Raw genomic sequence first — 23,612 nt, forward strand, 5'->3', positions numbered from 1 at the left:
ATTATAACATTTTTTAAATTACTTTTCACTCTTATTATTTGCCTACTTTAATAAAATTATTTTATAACACAAAAATTAAGAATTATTAAAAATTTTATATTCAATAATTTCAAAAAATTAGGTATAAATAAATGAAATTTGAAGAAAAAATATTTTAAAAATTCTAAAATTGTCAAAAATTATTTATGAAGAAACTCAGTAAATCAAATTTAAAAAAAAACCTAAAATATAAATAATACTGTTTTCTTTTTACGACATAGGACCAATGGAATTTTAATCCATCGAAATTTATGTTGTTTTGGAGATGACAATTTATTTTCCAATACCTATTATTGAAAATTTAACATTCATCTATATTATAAAAAAAATAAGAAAGCAAAATTTGTAAATTTAATAAATTTTTTTTTAATTCGAAAATAAAATTTGTATTCTCTCATAATTTTTATTATTTTTTTAACGCTATTTTCATAATTCATCAGAATTATATAAATTTTTATAAATTGCAATTTAAAATAAATAAATAGAAATAAATAAATAAAATTTAGAAAATTTCTAAAATTGTCAAAAATATTTTTCTTTGAATTTCTCATAATAAAAAATTAATATATAATCTTTATAGAAATTATTATTGTCAGATATACAAAAAATTATCATTTACTTTCCTAAATCCTTCAGCTGCATATATATTAATTGAGGCAATCGTTTCAAAAGTCTCTGTGAGTAATTTTTTTTCTAATTAGAAAAAAAAAATTATTTCATTCAAATACTCGATTACTTGACTATTATCAAATAAATATTTACTTGAATCAAATAATTTTTATTTGAATTATATAAATTTTATTTGAACCAATAATTTCTTTATTTAAAACAAATACCAATTTAATTGTCTCAAATAATAATAATTTGTCAGGTACAAATAAATATTTATTTGATGTATCTAATCGAGTATTTGAATCAAATAAATTTTTTTCAGTGTAGTAGACGATTTGATAAATGAATAAATTTTTAGAATTCTTCAAATAAATTTGGAAAATTTAAAAATGGAAGAAATTGAAAAAAAAGAAAAGTTTGAGGAAAAAGAAATCGAAAATGGTAAAAAAAAACAGGAGAATTTTGGAAAAATGAAAGAAAATAAAAAATTAAAATAAAAAGTTTAAGGAAATTGAAAGAAAAAAAAGGGAATTTTATCGGAATTTTAAAAAAAGAATTGTAAGGAAAGGGGCCATTCAAGTATTACGTAAGCATATTTTCAAGGGGTTTAGACCCCCTCTCCCCCAAATAAAGATATTGTAATGGAAAAAATAAGAATTTTTTATGGTGCGTAAGCAACTGAGGATCCCCCCTCTCCCCCTTACACGCTTACGTAATACTTGAATGACCCCAAAAACTCTGAAATAGAAAAAAAGGACAAGAATTTAAAAAATTAACAAAAAATAGAAAATTTTTTGAAAAGAAAAATTGAAAATTCTATACATTTTTAGAAATTCACAAAATAAATAGAGAATTCTTTGGAAAAAGTTAGTAAAAGTAACTAAAGAAGTAAATTTTAGAAATTGCAAAAAAGAAGAAAATTCATAGAAGAAAAGTGTTAAAAATCGAAAATTTTAAAAAAGAAAATGAAAATCCAAAATTAAAAAAAAATAGAAAGTCGTAAAATTGTAAATCAAAAGAAAAATCAATGATTTAAGGAATTTAAAAAAGGGAATTAAAAAATCTAGAATTTTGTCTCGTTTGTAAAAAAAAAATTTTCTTTTCTTTATAAAAGATGAAAAAAAAATTACAGAATAAAAAGAAATTATATATAATTAAAAATATAAGGTTTTTAATTAATGATAAATTCTTGAATTCTTTATTAAATTTTTATTATTTCTAATTTATTTACTGCTAATTAATTTATCAAGTAATTAATAAATTAATTAATTAATTAAATTAATTACACTGAGAAAGAAAGAAATCAAAAATTTTTTTCAATTTATTTTATTCGCCATATGTATATATATGTTATACTATTAAAAAAGATAAATATATTATTTCAAATCCTTTTGAGAAAGTTGTGTTCAATTAAACCAATGAAACCTATAACAATTGGAATAATTTTATCGATTACAAGTTCAAGATGAGAAGAAAAAAAAAAGCTAAGCCGTTATGAAAACGGTTAGATCATTCCGTTTACGTTTGTCTTTAAGAAATAAGGTCAAATGCATGCTCAGCAGTCCAAACTCTTTGCACGTCAAGTGTTTATTTTTTTCTTTTATGTTATAATTCTTAATTCCTCGGTATTTTGTATTATTTTTAAATTCAATAAAATTTTTCACAGTTTCTCTAAATAAATTTTAAAAATAAATTTTTATTTTTATTATGTATTATTATTTTTTTTTTATTAATTATTTTATAATTATATGTATATATATATGATTTGGCATTTCTCTATTTAGAGAATATAAAGATTTAAATGCCGTTATAAACCAATCGATACTATTCAAGGTATATTAACTCTGTGGTATTTTTACTTTCTGGGAAAGAATTGAATAGCGACAGTTCACAGTTCATTGATCATTTCGTGATTAATGTTTTAAACGCCTTTGTTCTGTAATTTTTTTTATGTTTAGAGCATCAATATAAAAATTACATTTTATTGTAAAAAATTATCTATTTGAAAAATAGTAAATCATTATTTAATCTTCTTTTAATAATATATATATTGTCATGTCAAATTATTTATAATTTGCGTATAAAATAGAAAAAATCAATAATTTTATATTTTTCATTCATGATTTTTTTTCTTTTTTATTATTTTATTTATTTAACTAGTAAAATTAAACGCGCGCAAGCGCGCCAAATTGAGTATTTCATTGTTTGTTATAAAGAAATTAAAGATTAATATTATCAATAATAATTTAATTTATTAGGATATTATTACATATTAAATGATAATAATTAAAATTATATGTTTACAGGCCTCGGATTATACGACTTTTTCCGACTTTTTTCAAAAATACGACTTTTATCAACTTATTTTAATAAAATGCGACATTTTTTTTTACATTTGAAAAAAAATGTAAATAAAATACATTTTTTTAGTATAAAATGTAGATCTTCTTCAGATCTTCTTCAATTCAATTATTTAACAAATTTTGAACTAAAATGATTCTTCACTAAATTAATTATTTTTAATAATTTTAATGAAATACATCACAAATTCAATTATATCAAAATTATTTTTCAATTAAAATTTTTATAAAATTTAACAATTGTTTATAATTTAAAAAAAAAATATCACAATAAAATTGAATTATTTTTTAAAAATTTCAATTCAAAATAAACTAAAATTCAATTTTTACCCGAAATTTTAATTCAAAATCAATTAAAAATCAAATAATTATCCAAAATTTTCAATTTAAAATTTAATTATTTACCAAGTTTTCAATTTAAAATGAAATAAAATTCAATTATTTCCCAAAATTTTCAATTCAAAATGAACTGAAATTCAATTATTTTTCAAATTTAAAATCAAATAAAATTTAATTATTCTCAAAAATTTGAATTCAAAATTAATTGAATTTTCAATAATTTGAATTTAAAAGCATCTAAAATTTAATTATTTCTAAAATTTTCTATCGAAATTTTTTTTGTTTGAAATTTAATAATTTCAATTATAACTCTAAGGAAATTTAGTTATTTTTATCTATTTTAATAATATTCTTTGAAATTTCAACTATCTGAAACCATTTTTCAATTAAAAATGATTTTCAAATTATTGTATTTTATCCGCATTTTCTAATAAATTTTTAGTGAAATCATCTAAAATTTTAATTACAAAACACTTAAAGTTTCAATTAATTTCAAAAATCTCAATTTTAAATCTTTGAAAATTCAATTAAATTTAAAAAATGTTTTCCAAAAATTGTTTGATAAATTATTTTTAGTTCTGTAAAATTTAATAATTGTTTGAAAATTAACAATATCTTTTGAAATTTAATTATTTCTAAAAATTTCAACTTTAACCCTTCGAAATTATTATTAAAAAAAAAATTTTTTTATTTAACAATCTGTAAAATATTTTTGTTAAAATAAAAAAAAATCTACTTTTTTTTAATATAAATCGACTAAAACGACTTTTTGTGTCTTTAAGTTGATTCGAGGCCTGTGTTTTTATAATTAATATTTAATAGGTATTCGTTGGCCCCTGGTACCTTAAAAATTAATTTTTAAAAATTAATTTTTTTCAAATTACTATCTTGTACGAAATTTCCTGGCGCATCTTTTTTCTCATCATAAATTTTTTGTATTTGTATACAATTTTTGAATCAATATACAACTTTAAAAAAAATTTCGTTGGTAAACGTTGTGTATTTCAGCTTCGTGAATTGAATTTTCGAATTTGGAATTTTAATGAAACTTATTCCGAAATTTGGAAACACAATTATACAACTTTGGCAAAAATGAGAAAAAGAATTGTCAAAATTTGACACGTCATAAGATTACTATTCAAAAAAACACGTGAAATTAGAAAAGGCCAACTTCAAGTAAGGACAGAAGGACAGACCAAGCATTTTATTATTATATAATTTGCGTATAAAATAGAAAAAATCAATAATTTTATATTTTTGTCATTCACGATTTTTTTTCTTTTTTATTAGTTTATTTATTTAATTTTATATTTATATATTATTTTTACATTTTATATTATAAATTGACTGGACTTATTTTTCGTGCAAATAAAAAAAAAAAATATTAGGAAATTAAAAAATTTTGAAAATTGTTAAAAAGACAAAAAATTCGATTTTAAAGTCATGTGACTGTTAGGTCCTGTAATGTTAATTTGTCCGTAACTTTTCTCGTAAAATGCTGAATGAATTGAGTTGAAACTTCGTTGAGAAATTTAAAATATGATAAAGAATGTTTGTGAGGTGCACAAATGTTGATATATTGTTAAATAAGTATAATAAAAGGCAAAAAAATGTGAGAAAATTCAACACTCCTAACCCCACATTTTCTATTTTCAAGTGTTTTATAATAATTATTTAAAAATATATCAACATTTTTACACCTCACAACAATTCCTTATTATATTTGGAACCCCTTCATAAAATTTCAATTCAATCCATTCAGTATTTTACGAGAAAAGTTACGGACAAATTAAAATTACAGACCTAACAGTTACATAACCTTAAAAAATAATCAAAAAAAAAAGAGAATAACATTATATTAATAGTAAATAAAGTAATTTTATAAATATTTAATTTGAAAGGAAAATGTATATAAAAGCACGTTTCTTGATAGAAAAAGTTACGGCTATTATGATTATGAGACTTTGTCTAACACACGATTGTACATGTTGATCATGCAATTTTGAATTCAGCTATATTCTCACGACTAAATCTCATATATGTATATATAAGAGTTCCTGAGAATTTTCACCGGGAAGCTCATTAACTCTCTGTACTCTCGAGAACGCTTCTTAAATTGTCTTCAAGGCCTAATCGTAGTAATGGTTATATACAGGAGAATAATTCTTCCTTTATTGCGTGAAAAAAGCTTTTTACTGTAATATTCTTGTTAACAAAAAACGATTCGGTTTTTTCTTTAAGAGATCATTATAAAATATATAGTTACTTTTGCTATAACGAATTTACTACACGGAAAAAAAAGTACAAATGTTTCTAATAATTTTTTCTTTATAGTCAAAAATAAACAAACGATTAGTATTGTATTTTCAGTTCGGCGATATTTGAAAAACAACATATAACCTACATAACCTCTCAAAGTGACAATTAAGTTTATAATCATTATAAGTGAATATTCTATGAAATTACAATTCGTTAAATAAAAAATCCTTTCCTGATGATGATATTTGGGATATTACCTAATAATTATATTGCACAAAAATTGGTTCTTTTAATAATTGGAATATAAATAAAGTTTGTATGAAATTATTTTTTTACTAAATTTTTTGTATAAATCGTCATTTGGATTATTTGGAATAAAGGCGCTCTCACACCTTTTTGGCTGCCTGGAGGTTACCATGGCAACGCATAAGAGTGAGTGTGACAGAAAATTAAAAAAATTGAATATTCAAATTTTCTGCCTCACTCATACTCGTGCGTTGCCATGGTAACCTGCAGGCAGGTAGGCAGGCAGCTAAAAAGGTGTGAGTGCGCCATAACTGACATTTAAAAAAAAAAAAAATTATATGAGAAAGAAATTTTAGGTTATACAAACATTTTATTAATTAAATTTTTTAAGAAAATAAATTGGGTGAGTGATTAAAAATTGTGATCAATAAAAAATAGATGAAAGAAATAAATATTTTGTTGAAAAAATTTTTTAAAAAAACTGAGGCGCATGATTAAACCCCAAATTTGTTTTTTCGAATTTTTATTTTCTCGAAAATCGTTTTATCTAAAAGGAATTGACTATAATTTTTTGAATTCGAATCGTCAGATTATATATAATAAAAATACATTCGAATTATTATTTGACAGAATTTTTTAACTTCGAAAGGGGCCATTCATTAATTACGTAAGGGTCCTTAGGGGGAGGGGGGGTTTATAAAATCTCTACATGGTCTTACGTGGGGGGTGGGGGGTAGAAGCTAATCTTACGTAAGATTTTGCCTAGTATTTTCCATTTGTATTGATGTAATTAATTTTTTAATTACATTAATATTGTTAAAAACTTACGTAAAAAGGGGGAGGGGGGTCCGAAAAATCTTATGTATCCTTACATGGGGGTAGGGGGGGTCAAAATTAGCCAAAATCGTCCTTACGTAATTAATGAATGGCCCCAAAGAACATTTTTTATAATTTTCAATTTACCAAATAATCATTTCTCATAATTATTAATGCAACGAATTAGTATTTTTTATAATTTTTATTTTTTCTATTTTTAAAAGTTACCATTTGCTATTTTATATATAATTTTCATTTTACCGAATTGACATTTCACATAATTTCTAAATTTTCTAATTATTATTTTTCCGAATTTTAATTTTAACTAATTATTAATATTAGAATTATTTCTTTTACGAATTACCATTTTAAACATAATTTTAATTTCCCCTAATATTTATTTATTCTAATCTCTATTTTCCTTTTATGCCATAATCAGAATTTTACCGAATCTCCATTTGCTCTAACACATACTTTAATTAAAAAATTTAGAAATTATGTGAAATGGCAATTCGGTAAAATGAAAATTATATAATTTAGCAAATCGTAAATTTTAAAAATAGAAAATATATATATAAATTTGATAAATTACATTTTAGAACAAATAATTATTCGAAAAAATATTTATTATACAAAATGGTAATTCGAAGAAGAAAAAATTATAAAAAATGTTAATTATGTAAAATCAAAAATAGTATAAACTTTTATTTAGAAAAATAAAAATTATAAAAAATACTAATTCGCTACAATAATAATTATGAGAAATGATTATTCGATAAATTGAAAATTATAAAAAATATTCTTTCGAAGTTAAAAAATTCTGTCAAATAATAATTCGAAAATATTTTTATTATATAATCTGACGATTCGAATTCAAAAAATTATAGTCAATTCCTTTTAGATAAAACGATTTTCGAGATAATAAAAATTTGAAAAAACAAATTTGGTGTTAAATCATGCGTCTTAAAAAACTTCTTTTTTAATAAAATGTAATTTTTACTTTTATAATTTCGCTATTTATTCCTCACAGTTTTACTCAAAAAAATTTTTAATTAAAAATTATTTAAACTAATTTAATTTCAATGTTTTAAGAATAAAAATAAAATTTTTTTTTTCGATTCTAAAAATATTTTTTAAAAAAAATTGCAAGAACGAATGGAAAGGACTTTTAACATTATTTTTACGATTAACACACAAGAAGAAGATTAAAAAAAAAATAGTAATAATAATTATTCATTCGAGCATTAAATGAGTTTTAAATTATTCTTTATATAAGTTCCTCTCATCGCGAGCAGTACTTTTGTTTTATTCGTCAGAAGCAATAAAACCCTCATTCTCCTATTAAATGATTAAGAGTAACATGTATGTTTTATATGATACAATCATATATAATATTATAACAAAAAATACTTCCCTTACTTTGTGAAATGAAACTGCATATATTGCAATATGAGTCGCTTCTTTCACATATTTATATTGAAACAATGTACATAAGACTTATAAATATAAAATTACAAAAGTATCATCTGATATATTGTATATCTTCAAAAATATATATATACCAAATATTATTCAATAATATTCCATTTATATAATAACTATTTATAAAAAAAATATTTCAAAAAAAAAATAAGAAAAATTTGAATTTTATTTTTAAATTCAAAAAATGATAAAAATAAAAAATTTTCTAATGTGACACTAAATAAAGTAATAAAAATTCGAGTTCAAAAAAATTTCGGTATTACAATATAAATAAAAAAAAAGTTAAGTTAAAATTTTTTTACATTAAAAAAAAATAAAATAATTAATGTAAAGAAAGAAAATAAACAAAAATATATGAGATAATATAAGAAAATAGAGAAAGAAAAGAAAAAGGGAGAATAAAATATGGAATGTATTATGGAAAACGAAATTCCCATGAGTCAGTGACAATGCGACTATTTTGAATCAAGTACGCGAGCTTTAAAAATGCAAAGGAATGTGTATTTAAATAATGAATCATTTTATGAATAGAAATATAGAATTCATCTTTAAAAAATATTTTTTATTTTCATAAGTATATGAGATTTAATCGTTTTAATCAAATACTTTTTGGCATGTTTCCAAAATTTCCGGGTAAACTATATATATACAATAGGTATACAAAAACGACTGACTGTTTTTTTATTCCAATTAATTCCTAATTAGATTAAAAATAATTTAAATTGATTTTGATTTCCATTAATATTTATTTATTTATTTTATAAACAGGAAAAATATTATAGGTATAATAGTAGCTATTTTTAATAAGTTATTAAATTATTTATTTATTTATAATTATACACGAAGATATTTATAAATTATTTTTAATGATACGTAAATGAGAAGCAAATAAGCAATTTATTCGAATTAAAAATTTTGTCATAGTTTTTATTTTTAATTTTGATGATCAAAATAATTTCAGGCAAAAACTTAATCAAGTTTTACAAATTTTTTATTAAAAAATTTTTTTAAATAATAATTTTGGAAGAGTTGAAGTTGAAATTTTTAGAAATGATTGAATATCAAAAGATTTGATTAATTTTCAGATAATAATTAAATTTTACAGCGAACTAAAAATAATTTATTAAATAATTTTAGATAACATTTTTTAAAAGTAACTGAATTTTCAAAGATTTACAATTTAAATTTTAGAAATTAATTGAAGTTCAAGTGATTTTTAATTAAATTTTTATTGATGATTTCAATTACTAAAAAATTTATTAGAAATTGCATACAAAAATTACAATAATTTGAAAACTTTTTTAAGTTGAAAATGGTTTCAGATAGTTAAATTTTTGAAGAATATTTTAATAATTAATCATTAAAAATATTTTTGATTTCACGAGAGTTATAATTTAAATTATTAAATTTCAAAAAATTTTAGGTGTAAATTTTTAGAAATAATTAAATTTCAATTGATATTGAATTGAAATCTTGGAAAATAATTGAATTTTAGTTGATTTTACATTGAAAATTTTTAAAATAATTGAATTTTAGTTGATTTTGAATTGAAATTTTTGAATTTTAGTTGATTTTTAATTAAAAAATTTGAAAAAAATTCAATAATTTATTAGAAATTACACACAAAAATTTAACTTTAAAATTTTTTTCATTGCAAAATGCTTTTAGATAATTTAATTTTCGAAGAATATTATAAAAATCATTAAAAAAAATAATTAAAATTTTTGCAAATAATTAAATTTTAATTGATTTTGAATTAAACATTTTTGGTAATTTTATTTAGTAATTTTTTTAAAATTATAAACAATTATTAAATTTCATAAAAATTTTAATTGAAAAGTATTAGTTTAAGATAATTGAATTTGTGAAGAATTTCATTAAAATTATTAAAAATAATTAATTTAGTGAAGAATTTTAGTTACAAAATTTGTTAAATAATTGAAATAAAAAAGATCTGAAAAAGATTTGCATTGTATCCTAAAAAGACGTATTTTGTTTAAAAATTTTGTAGAAAAAAATTTTTTTTTAAAAGTCATAAAAGTCGCATATTATATACAAAGCTATGATTAACGATTTATAAAGAAATAATTTTTTAAAATGTTAAAATTCTATAATTTTTTTTCCTAAAAAATATTTTTTTTTTATATAATTTGTTGATTAATGAAAACTATAAAAAAAAATTTTTTAGGCGAAAAATTATAGAATTTTTCATTTTAAAAAATTATTTCTTCAAAAATCGTTTAGCATAAATGTTGCGTACTTCAGCTTCGTCTTTTTTTAAAAATAAGTCGAAAAAAGTCGTGTAATCCGAGGCATGTTATTTATTTATATTAATAATTTATTATTTTATAATAAAAAGAAGTAATAATTCAAATAAATCTATTATATAGTAAAAATAATAATAAGTGAAAAGATCAAAAAAAAATTTCTATACAAAATAAAATTTAAATACAATTTTTTATTGTAATACAGTTTTTGAAAAGATTTTTTCTTAAAATAATAAGATTAATTTCTTAATTTGAGAATAACATTATCCTTCTCTAACAGCATCCATTAAATTACCGTATATAAGCCAATTTGAAAATTACCCATAAAATACTAAAAAAAAAATTTATAGTTCCACAAGTATATATATAGTAATAAACATTAAACTCATTAGAAACATAATAACTCATTTCAGTTGTTTCTTAATAAAACAAAAAAGGAAAAAAAATGCAATATATTCAATACAGTGATCTAGTTTTAGATCTAAAACTTACAGTTGCAAAGTCAGACGGAATCCCGGTTTTCATCCCGTTAAAACCTATAACTTGGATGATTCCAGTGACGTATAAAACATATACACACAACTCTTTTCATGTGGAAAACCGGTTTCACCGAAAGTCACGATACACTCATCTCTTACATTCGGTCCTCACAATGTATAATAGAAGAAATTGGCACTCAGTTTAGATAATCCTAACAAGGATTTGTCAATATTCTTGAATATTGGTTTTGTGATTGAAAATATGCGGTGGTATATATATATGTAAAAAAGAAGTGTTTTATCACTTGACTATAATCTATATAAATGTATACACTTAAATCTGATCAGTAATAAAAGGAGGATGGAAAGAATAAAAAAAAATTAGAAAGTCTGACGGATATACTCCTTGAAACGTGTGGTTCGTAGGAAGCCGCAGTGGCAACTAATCCAGAGTGTTGGAGCGTGAGCATGAACAAACAGAGACGACGACGACGACGATATGAGAGCTATGTGCATGCTCCTCCAGTAACTGTGACTTTATATTCCTGAATCCTCTTGGTTTCATTCGAACCTTGGGACCCTTTGGAGGAAGATGAAAAAAAAACAACAAATTTATAACCCACGCCTCAGGTAATCGGAGGCGCAACACTACTCCTTGACCTTTGCCATTGCTCCATTTCCGATTTATTTTTATTGACCCTGAACCAGGACTTTGCTGCGATATACATCATGTAATATATATAAAATATATATATATATGTATTCGAAGAAAACTCCACAATCTTGATATTATTATGTTTTGTAAAGAAGAAGCAGTTCTTTCATCGTCTGTAAAATGTACAGGATCAGAATTTCTCAGGACCATCTAATAAAAAAAAAAATTAATTTTTAAATTTAATTTTTATTAGTTAATTAAACTAAGCTTCGAAAATTATTATAAACAAAAACGAATTCAATTTTCAAATCTGACACATTAAACATCGAGTTGAAAATTAGGACGCATAATAAAATTAATTTTGATAAAATTTTTATATTTGATTATAGAATTTTCTTTTAGTTGAATTTTTATTCGAATTATTTCATGAAATAATTTTTATTAAACAGATTTTTTTATAATATAGAATTTTCATAATAATCGAAAATTTACTTCACAGAATTTCTATACGATCGAATTTTTATTTGTCAGAATTTTTGTATTTATTCGAATTTTCATTTAACAGAAAAGAGCTATTCCGCACGTGAACTGATTATTTTTTTTGGTGTTAGCAATTTTTATGAAACTTTTTTTTCTTGTAAGTGAGAAAATGAAGATTCACAATAAGAAGATACAAGAATTTTGAATATTTTCAAAAATTTTTTGGAATTTTTGAAAATATTCAAAAATTGAAAATTCTCTTGTATTATATTTTTTAAATTGAGATAACTTTTGGTAGTTTTTAATATTTTTCAAAGTTTTGTTTTTGAATTTTTTTCAGAAATTGAAGTACTTTTTTAAAAAAAGTTTTTGAAAAAAAAATATTTTGTTGTTAATTTTTTTTCCAAACAATATTTAGTATTTAAAACTAATTTACTATACGAAATTGAAAAACAATCAATTATATAATAATAAAATGCTTGGTCTGTCCTTCTGTCCTAACTTGAAGTTGGCCTTTTCTGATTTCACGTGTCTTTTTGCATAGTAATCTTATGACGTGTCAAATTTTGACAATTCTTTTTCTCATTTTTGCCAAAGTTGTATAATTGTGTTTCCAAATTTCGGAATAAGTTTCTTTAAAATTCCAAATTCGAAAATTCAATTCACGAAGCTGAAGTACACAACGTTTACCAACAAAATTTTTTTTAAAGTTGTATATTGATTCAAAAATTGTATACAAATACAAAAAATTTATGATGAGAAAAAAGATGCACCAGGAAATTTCGTACAAGGTAGTAATTTGAAAAAAAATTATTTTTAAAAATTAATTTTTAAGGTACCAGGGGCTAACGAATACCTATTAAATATTAATTATAAAAACACAGGCCTCGAATCAACTTAAAGACACAAAAAGTCGTTTTAGTCGATTGATATTCCAAAAAAAAGTGGATTTGTTTTTTATTTTAACAAAAATATTTTACAGATTTTTAAATAAAAAAATTTTTTTTTAATAATAATCCTTTTGGAAGGGTTAAAGTTGAAATTTTTAGAAATAATTAAATTTCAAAAGATATTGTTAATTTTCAAACAATTATTAAATTTTACAGAACTAAAAATAATTTATCAAACAATTTTTGGAAAACATTTTTTAAATTTAATTGAATTTTCAAAGATTTAAAATTGAGATTTTTGAAATTAATTGAAACTTTAAGTGTTTTGTAATTAAAATTTTAGATGATTTCACTAAAAATTTATTAGAAAATGCGGACAAAATACAATAATTTAAAAATCATTTTTAATTGAAAAATGGTTTCAGATAGTTGAATTTTCAAAGAATATTATTAAAATAGTTAAAAATAATTGAATTTCCTTAGAGTTATAATTGAAATTATTAAATTTCAAAAAAAAAATTTCGATGGAAAATTTTAGAAATAATTAAATTTTAGATGCTTTTAAATTCAAATTATTGAAAATTCAATTAATTTTGAATTCAAATTTTCGAGAATAATTAAATTTTATTTGATTTTAAATTTGGAAAATAATTGAATTTCAGTTCATTTTGAATTGAAAATTTTGGGAAATAATTGAATTTTAATTGAAATTTTGGATAATAATTTAATTTAAGTTCATTTTTGATTGAAAATTTGGATAATTAATTTTGAATAGAAATTTTAGAAAATAATTGAATTTTATTTCATTTTAAACTGAAAACTTGGTAAATAATTAAATTTTAAATTGAAAATTTTTGATAATTATTGGATTTTTAATTGATTTTGAATTAAAATTTCGGGTAATAATTGAATTTTAGTTTATTTTGAATTGAAATTTTTAAAAAATAATTCAATTTTATTGTGATATTTTTTTTTAAATTATAAACAATTGTGAAATTTCATAAAAATTTTAATTGAAAAATAATTTTGATATAATTGATAATAATATAAATAATTTGTGATGTATTTCATTAAAATTATTAAAAATAATTAATTTAGTGAAGAATCATTTTAGTTCAAAATTTGTTAAATAATTGAATTGAAGAAGATCTGAAGAAGATCTACATTTTATACTAAAAAAATGTATTTTATTTACATTTTTTTTCAAATGTAAAAAAAAATGTATTTTATTAAAATAAGTCGATAAAAGTCGTATTTTTGAAAAAAGTCGGAAAAAGTCGTATAATCCGAGGCCTGTAAAACATATAATTTTCATTATTATCATTTAATATGTAATAATATTCTAATAAATTAAATTATTATTGATAATATTAATCTTTAATTTCTTTATAACAAACAATTAAATATTCAATTTGGCGCGCTTGCGCGCGTATAATTTTGCTAGTTCATTACATAATAATTTTTTAAATAAAGCTCGAAATTTTCAAAAACTAAAAATTTAAACTTCTGTCGCATTTTTTGTTATTTTTCATTTGAGATTTTTTTATACACTATTTTCATGATTCTGAACAATCAATGGTTGGGTAAAACGTACAGTGACCGACACACTGACAGTGAACGACACATTCTATTAAAAACGATAATAATATATTGAATTAAATATCACTAGTAAATTAATTAATATACGCTATTTAGAAACTGATACAGTTGACACAAAATTTTATATGTTTATATTTTCCTCAATATTTCACTTTCTATAAAACTAACCTCAAAAAATTATTGCTTTATTAATTACAAATTTTATAAATATGAAGAAATTGTTAAATAATTATATTTTAAAAGCAACTTTTTTTGTACATTAAATCTGAATAATAAAATTTGTGATATATCTTCTTTTTAAAGAATTTTATTAAATATAATTATTTTTTAGACGAATTTTCATTTTTCGAATTAGCATATTTAACAGATTTTTCTTTTTAAACAAATTTTTACTTTAAATTCGCGACAAAATATTTCTGTTGATTGTCTATTTGAAGATTCGTGCAAATAGAAATTTGGTGTTTTAAGAATTCTATCAAAAAATAAAAGAAAAATTGTAAATTATGTAAATAAAAATTCGAACAACTGAAGATTCGATTTATAAAATTAAATTTTGAACCATTAATTTTTATGAGAAATTTATTGATATTGAAAATTAATTTTTTCTCAAAAATATTGTTTTTTGAAGTTTATTAGATGACACACATATTTTTTTGTTTGGCTGAAAAAAATTTTTTTTACTAGTTATAATAAATTTAATTTTAAAGTCGAATTGTCGTTTATCTTAAAATTAATAAAAAAATTCTTTTAAGTGTGTTATAACTTTTTGATCAATTGGAATATTTCATTTTTTCTTTTTGGACCTGATGAAGTTTTCACTTTTCTTTAAAAATTCGGTAGAAAAATTAAAGAATATTAAAAAATAACCAAATTAATTTTTTTTTCTTCCATTAATTGTAATTGTAATTTTTTTACTTTTCATAAAATTGTTAGTAAATTTAACAACAAAAAATGTTTTTGTTTTATAATAATATTAAAATAACTATTTCGATTACACTATAGGTAATACAAAAAAAAAATTTTTTTTCGAGAAATATATTTTTTTTTAAATTTGAACTATTTAAAAAATTATAACATTGTTTAGTATAATAGAATAATATATTTAATTATATAATATTATATTCTATATAATATAACATTATTTAATGTTAATTATAAGTGAATAAAGAATCAGACTATTGACTATTGTACGTCTCTTATCAGAGAATAACTATGTACAGTCTTAATGAGAGACACGTGTGGGGACAATTTAATTAAGTACGTGATATTATTAGCACACTTGATCTCGCCGATTTCTTGATTTAATTTATATTACATATTATAATTTAACATTAAAAAGTATATTAAAAGCATTTTTTTAATGTGGAAAATAAAAAATAATATGAATGCTTCTTTCATTCAAAAAAAATTATCTCAATAACTCCATTGAATTTTAAATTATATATATTAATAAATTTGCAAAGCTGATAAAAATCCTGATTTGAAACAAATACTTTTTTTTTATTTAAATTAATTTTTTTATTTCACATCAAATTTTCCTAAATTTATTTTAATCAAATGTGCAAAATTTTTTATATTTATTTCTTGTCTTTCTTATTTATTAATTTCTATACTTTAACTTTTTTTTTGAAAAATTCTTTAATTTTTAAAAAAGTAAAGAAATTTGTTAATTTTATATATTTTTCAATTCAAATTTGCGAATATTTTCACTAACATTTTCATAATCAGCGCATCAAAATACATAAATGTAGGTAGTATAAAAAACCGAAAGTGTTTTTAAAATATTCAAAATTTTTAAAATTAAAAAGAAAATTGAAGGATACAGTTTTAAAAGTAAAATTTAAATTTTTAAATTAGCAAAAAAAAAAAAAAAGGATTTTATATAATAAAAATATATAGTATAAATTATTTCTAGGTATAAATAGGTCCTTAATGCAAATAAAATAATTTAAAAAAAAAAAAAACAGTAGATATTTATAAAAATTTGTTATAATTATTTATTGTAGTTACCTTCTTGACACGTATATATATATTGTATATATAATTTGATATTTCCGTAGAATAATTTTTCCGTTCTAAATAAATGTATGTATTTCTTGCACTTCGCACGTGTTCAGAAATACGTAACTGAAACGAAATTATACAATTAGTTCTCATGGTAGATATATTTATATTCATTGAGTAAAAAAAAATAATATCAACTGCAACAGATCTTTTTTATTTTAATTATTTAAAAAAAAATTTTAACTACAAAATTCTTTAAAATTAATTATTTTCAATAATTTTCATGAAATTATTCACAAATTTAATTATCTTAAACTATTTTTTAATTAAAAATGTTATATAAAAATTAATAATTGTTTAAAATTTTTTAAAAATACAATTATAAAAAATTTCAATTTAAAATCACTTAAAATTCAATTATTTTCGAATAATTTCAAATTAAAACCTTCTAAAATTTAATAATTTCAAATTGTAACTCTTTTGAAATTCAATTTTAATGATTTTATAATATTTTTTGAAAATTTTAATTATCTGAAAGAACTTTTCAATTAAAAAAAAATTTTAAACTTCATTTTTTGTCTATTATTTTCTAATAAATTCTTTAGCAACAGGAATCAACAAAAATTTCAATTGTAACTCGGAAAAAATTCAATTATTTTTAATAATTTTAATATTTCTTTAAAAATTCAATTATTTAAAAAAGTTTCAAATAAAAAATCTAAAATTGAATAATTATTGTTAAAAATTAAAAAAAAAAACTACAGCAGTTTAAATTTGCAGAAATTATTTAAAATCGTGTGCAATTAAATTATTTTTAAAAAAATTTAATTTAAAAATCTGTTAAACTTCATTATTAAAAAAAATTTTTTTTTACCATTAAAACTAAAAACTATGCCAAAATTTTAGATTCAAATAAATTGCTAAAATGAGAATTGAAGAAATTTTTAATTTCATTTTTAATTAATTTTTTTTTCTTTTTTAATAATATTTTTTTAGAAATTTGATTAAAATTTTGAAAAATTTGTCTTAGGACGATTCTGAAGTATTCGAAATAATTTTTTTTTTTTTTTTTTTTGATAATGTTTTTATATAATTATTCTTATTAAGGAATTAATAAAATGAATTTAATTTCTAATAACATTAGTTACTTAAAGTAAAATATTTATTAACTAATTAAATTTAATATTGTTATAAATGAAAATAAATAAGTAATTGAAATAAAAAAAAAGACTTCTTTTGTGTCTCAAAGTCGATCCAAGACCTATATTTTGATGATTTTTTATTCTTTTTAATGAACATTAAAATATTCTTAAAAAAAAAATTTCTTATTAAAAAAAGCAAGGTAAAAGAAATTTTATTAAATAATTTAAAAAAATTTCTTACAATTAAGTTTTAAAAAAAAGTTTTAATTATTATTAAAAGAAAATTATTGAGAAACTGATATCGGCGCCACTAAAATAACGAACATAATATATATTTATGAAATAAATTTATAAAATATTCTTGTCAAGAATAATCCCCTCTATTGATATGGCTCAATAAAAACAATTAATTAGCCAACTCTGTGGTCAATTGGTAATACAAAAGAATAATACAGAGAACAACTTTGCAATCAATTGCATATAATTTATTATATAACATAATTGTAACTTACAATAGTTTAATTATAAATTAAACAAAAAAAAATTTTTATTTAAATTATTTATAAATAATATAAATAAAAATTTCTTTTTGTAAAAATTAAATTTTTATTTTTAAAAAAATAAAAATTTAATTTTTCATTTTATTTACCATTATAATATTATTTAATACTTATTTGTAAAAGTTCATTGTTTATTGATAAAAAAAATTATACCTATATAGTCGAATTTAAAAATAAAATAAATACAATTTATGCAATTTATTACAATTGTCTTTTGCCCCTAATTATAGGCAAATCTAATTACAAACGTGAATTGAAAATATTTTCCCATAAATAAAAAAAAAATATATATGCAAAAGCATTATAAAACAATACTTGTTATAAATTACAAAGTAAAATTAATTAGAATTTTTCTTTTTATTTTTAATAAATATTCATTACGTTTAATAAAGATAAATTACAATTATTTTTATTTTAAATTCACCGCGCACGATTTATAATAAAGTAATGGGAATGACTACGCTGATAAATAGAAATCTTGATTATTGTTTTCACCGGAAGATGTTGTTTACTATAAAATTATAAATATTATTAAAAAAAATAAATAAATACATTAGACATTAAATTTGTTTAAATTAAATAAATAATTATTTTTTAAAATTTTAACTACAAAATTATAATATTTATTTTAATTATATTTTAGTTTGCATATAGCGTTTTATATCTGGTTTTACCATATTTCGGAATAATCGATAATTTATTTTTAAAGTATTTAATATATAAAATGTTAATTAAAATATTACTAATTATTAAAATAATAACAATTATAAAAATATTATATTTCATACTTGTATTTGCACAATTTTCACTTTTTCTTGAATTTTAAGGTTATGTTTTGCGTTCCTTTATATTTACTTTGACATTTATTTCAATAACTTCTATTGTTCAATAAATATCAGATCAATTATTAATTTCCTTATTTATTATAAAATAATTAATTAAATTCTTATAAAAATATAAAAATGGTCACAATAAAATGAAACCGGTAAATATTGACATTGACACAATGTAAAAATAATTCCAATGAATATTTATATTTTAAAACGTTTTATATTATTACTATTATTGACATTTAAAAAAAGAATTTGATCCTAAATTGTAAAATTAAGAGGAAAAAATAGAAATATAAAAGGAAGGGTTTCGTTGAAATGTGACACGTACCTGTTCGTTTAGTTGCTCAATTGATACAAATAGTACCGGAAATGACGCGCGTCTCTTCGTTACGTTTACATTCTATTCGGTTGCGTTCATCGTGGAAGCCATTACCCTCATCCGCGCTGGTCCGCGCTAAAGCATCGTGCCATATTCCCACAAGCATTTAAAAACTACCTTCGATTTTGTAGTTATAAGTGAAATATTATGCGAGTGAAAAACGAAATGGACGACGACGAAAAGGGGTAAGTGTTTTTTTTAAATGTTTATTATATCAATCTTGAAAAAAAATATCTTTCACATTAGAAATCGGTCGAGCGTTCCGGGAACCATTATATTTTAATATACACGAGAAATACAATATATTGCAATATAATTGTACAAAATTTCATCATTTATTTTGTTTTCTTTTTAATATTGTCTTGGGAAAATTGCATGTGAAGTATTTTTTTTTCCATAATCATTATTCGCCTACTGAGGATAATTAGACGCGTGTTTTTTTTTTTTTATTGTAAATTTGATCCGAGGTGTAAGATATTTTATTCTATTTATTTATTTTTTTTTTTTTTGTATAAAGGATAAAAAGTGCCGGTTTTTTCTTTTGATATAGAATTTTGTAAATTATTTAAACGCGTCTTGTGATTTTCAACAAGAATAGTAATATTCTTGACGCATTACTCATAATGGAGATTGGAGTTAGTTGAAGAAAATGCCGACTTCCCGTGCGTCCTTTTATTTCATCCTTCGTGGCGAGTCTGCTCTTTGCTCCAATCGGAGTTGCGATGTCGACAAAAGTATCCAATCGTTGTTGAGGTTCTGTTGCAGCATTTATAAAGAGATGAGAGAATATTGTGCATAAAGGAATGTTGATCTTAAAAGCCGGTGAATAGTGCCAGTTTGCCGGTATTTTATTGGTGTTTTGTCAAATGTTGAATTTTTATAATATCTTCTTTTTTTTTTATCTCATCTGAAATTATTCTATTTTCAAAATTTTTGTAATTCGATTTTTTTTTTTAGGTTATTGATTTTTAGTATTTCGAATTATTGCTCAATTTGTTTTTTTTTTAAATTATAGGTTTTTAAATAGCAATACTTAAAGATAAAAAATATAAATTTGTTTAAAAAAATAACATAGGTGACGTTTACGATCAACTATTTAAAATATTTTTCAATATCAATTATTTTATGTCAGATAATTTTTTTACATTTCTCGATCTTTTTGTTGAAAAAAAATATGTTGACAAAATTTTTTTATTTTTGATAATAAACGGTAAATTTAGAAACAAAATTCGGTGATTTGTTAAAATTTAGTGAAAAAAAAGTGTAGATAAATTAAAATTTTTTTTTTTTTTCGGTTTATAGAAAACTGTTCGTTGGTGGTTTGTCGTGGGAAACAACCCAAGAAAATTTGCAGCGTTATTTTAGCCGATATGGCGAGGTTATTGATTGTGTTGTAATGAAGAATAGCGAATCTGGTCGCAGTCGTGGCTTTGGATTTGTTACATTCAGCGATCCTGCTAATGTTTCCTTAGTATTGCAAAATGGACCGCATACACTTGATGGACGAACTGTAAGTTCAATATTCCTTTGTTTTCTTTTCTATCATGCATTCTTTCTTTTCTTTATATTTTTAGCATTTCTATAATAATTATTAGCTAAAAACTATTTTACTAAAAAAAAATATTTATAATTATTTTTTTAAAATTAGTAATTTAAAAAAAAATTTAACTTAAAATTTGAAAAATTGTTACACAAAATTTTGATTTTAATAAAAATATAAATAAAAATAGTTATGAAAATTTGTAATTTTTTTTTAAATTATTACTCTTTAAAAATTATGAGCCAAAAGTTTTGAACGTTCAAATGAAGAAAATATTTTTTTTCAATCTATAAATTATTAAAATTATGATTTCAATGTAAATTAAACAACTAGGGTAAGTGTACCAATTACGGCGCGTTCATAAAAAATAACTATTATTACTATTATCAGGGTGTCTAGCGGTCAGGCAAAAGTCAGGGAAATTTTTTTGTCAGGGGATAAAGTTAGGGAATGTCAGGAAATTTAATTAAAAGTCAGGGAATTTTTTAAAAATTTGCCAAAAATTAACATATTTATAAATTTTTAAAATTTTTCGGTTCAAGAAAAAGTTTATAATTCTAATAAATAAAATGTTTTTTATTATCTTAAAAGTACTTTAATATTTGATACTTTTCATTTTTTTAATATTAAATATTTATTTTCAAAAAATTGGAAAAAGGTTAGAAAAAAGTCAGGAAATTTTTTTTGTACTTCTTACTGGACACCCTGATTATATTTAATATAACTATTGCCAAATGATTAAAAAAAAATTATTTCAATCTTTTTTTGATACAATTATTTATAAAAATGCACATTTAAACAATTATTAATTTAATTATTTGAGGATCAAATTTTTTTCCCTCGCCGCAATTGGAACATTTTTAAGATTTCCATTAGCTCCAATTTCGGCGGGCAAAGTATCTTCAAAATACACGTAATTTTGGTCACCGAAATTGATACAAACGCACCGCAATAGAAAAATTACGGTATTAGTTTTAATTTCTCATATTTGTTTAAATAATCGATTTTTATAAAGTTAAACTTTTTTTTTATATATCTTAATAACATAAGCTTTTTAAAACAATATTTTACAATAAAATTCGTAATTAAAGAAGTTGCAAAAACAATTTTGTTCATTTGAACGTTCAAAACTTTTGGCTCATTAAAAATTAGTATTTTTTTTTTAAATAAATTCTCTTCAGGAAGATTTTCTGGATTAGATATTTAAATAATAATAAATATAAATAAATATCTAATCCAGAAAATCTTCCTGAAGAGAATTTATTTAAAAATTAATCATCTGGATGTACTATTTTTTTTTTAAATTATTATTCTATTAAAATTAGCAATTTTTAAAAAATTTAATTTGTAAAACTTTTGAAAAATTGTTCCATTAAAAAATTGATTTTAATAAAAATATAAATAAAACCTCCCTGAAGTTGGCATCGACGCTCAGCGTCGAAAATTATTTTTCATGGGTCTAAAAATATCAAATCATTTTTAAAAACATTTTTATTAAAATTATCAATTTTTAAAAAATTTAACTTGTTAAAATTTGAAAAATTGTTATACACTAAAATTGATTTTTATACAAAAAATAAATTTTTTTAAAATTATTAAAATTAGTAATTTTTAAAAATTTAACTCTTGTAAAATTATTACTCGAGTGATTTTTTAAAATTGAAAATTTGTCCCACTAAAAAATTGATTTTAATAAAAATGTTTTTTAAAAAAAAGTAATTTAAAAAAATTATTATTCTTAAAATCAGTGATTTTTTTAAAATGTACAAATTGATGTTTCTAAAAAAATTTAGATTGATCCGAAACCATGCAATCCACGCACTTTGCAAAAACCAAAACGCAGTGGAGGATTTCCTAAAGTGTTTCTCGGTGGTTTACCAAGTAACGTTACTGAAACAGATTTAAGATCTTTCTTCACTCGCTTCGGCAAGGTCATGGAAGTTGTCATCATGTACGATCAAGAGAAAAAGAAATCAAGGGGTAAGAATTTACATTTTTTTTTTTATTTGAACAAATTCAATGTTATCTGATCCAATTGTGATAAATAATTAATTTCAATAAAATCAATGTTAATAAAAAAAAAATTAAATTAATATTAATTAAAAATAAATTAAATTAATGTTAAATTAATACAAAAAATATAAAAAATAATAATAATAAATAAATTAATAAATACTTAACAAAATTCGAAATGATTTAAATAATTTTAAAGATAAATTTATTATTTTTTGTGTCACAAGTGGATTAGATTACAGGTAGTATTTTATTATATTTATATATTCTCTATGAAATCTATTGACTTGGTATATTTAAAATTAAAATGCAATCAATACTGTTAATGCAGTCGTTATACAATTTCAAATATTGTATAAGCTGCATTAGCTTCTTTTTTTTGTATGAATTATTGATCGCTACCAAATCTTTATCTTATGCATATAAGTTTTAAGATAGTTAAAATTACATTTAAAAAAAAATATATGTTTGTAATATTTTAAATTTAATTCTACGAGATTATGTTTTCTTTTAATAATTAACTCTAGAATATTACACTAATTATTTATATCCAGATTTGTTTTCATTATAATATAAGAATGCGATTTATTATTAAGATTATTAATAATTTCATTATTT

The 23,612-nt window shown here is 20.5% G+C and overlaps 2 protein-coding genes across 5 annotated transcripts in view; one reads left to right on the top strand and one right to left on the bottom strand.

The window, feature by feature from the left end:
• Positions 1-11,552, bottom strand: part of LOC127285616 (chondroitin sulfate synthase 1) — a 34,588-nt gene extending 23,036 nt beyond the window's left edge. The window contains exon 1 of the mRNA XM_051311731.1: positions 10,913-11,552. The gene's annotated coding sequence lies outside the window, so the exon portion shown is untranslated. The remainder of the gene's footprint in view (positions 1-10,912) is intronic.
• Positions 11,553-19,456: 7,904 nt separating this feature from the next.
• LOC127285625 (heterogeneous nuclear ribonucleoprotein 27C) overlaps positions 19,457-23,612 on the top strand; it is a 41,394-nt gene continuing 37,238 nt past the window's right edge. For 2 of the 4 annotated variants that reach the window (XM_051311767.1, XM_051311743.1), the window contains exons 1-3: positions 19,457-19,626; positions 20,744-20,951; positions 22,775-22,961. In XM_051311767.1, coding sequence (XP_051167724.1) covers positions 19,589-19,626; positions 20,744-20,951; positions 22,775-22,961 — 433 coding nt within the window. In that variant the 5' untranslated portion in view covers positions 19,457-19,588. The remainder of the gene's footprint in view (positions 19,627-20,743; positions 20,952-22,774; positions 22,962-23,612) is intronic. The other 2 variants (XM_051311751.1, XM_051311759.1) reach the window with 1 other exon arrangement.

This window comes from Leptopilina boulardi, unplaced genomic scaffold (genome assembly GCF_019393585.1).
Source record: "Leptopilina boulardi isolate dan_hultmark-lab unplaced genomic scaffold, ZJU_Lbou_2.1 LbouV2_121, whole genome shotgun sequence".
NCBI classification, from domain to species: Eukaryota; Metazoa; Arthropoda; class Insecta; order Hymenoptera; family Figitidae; genus Leptopilina; species Leptopilina boulardi.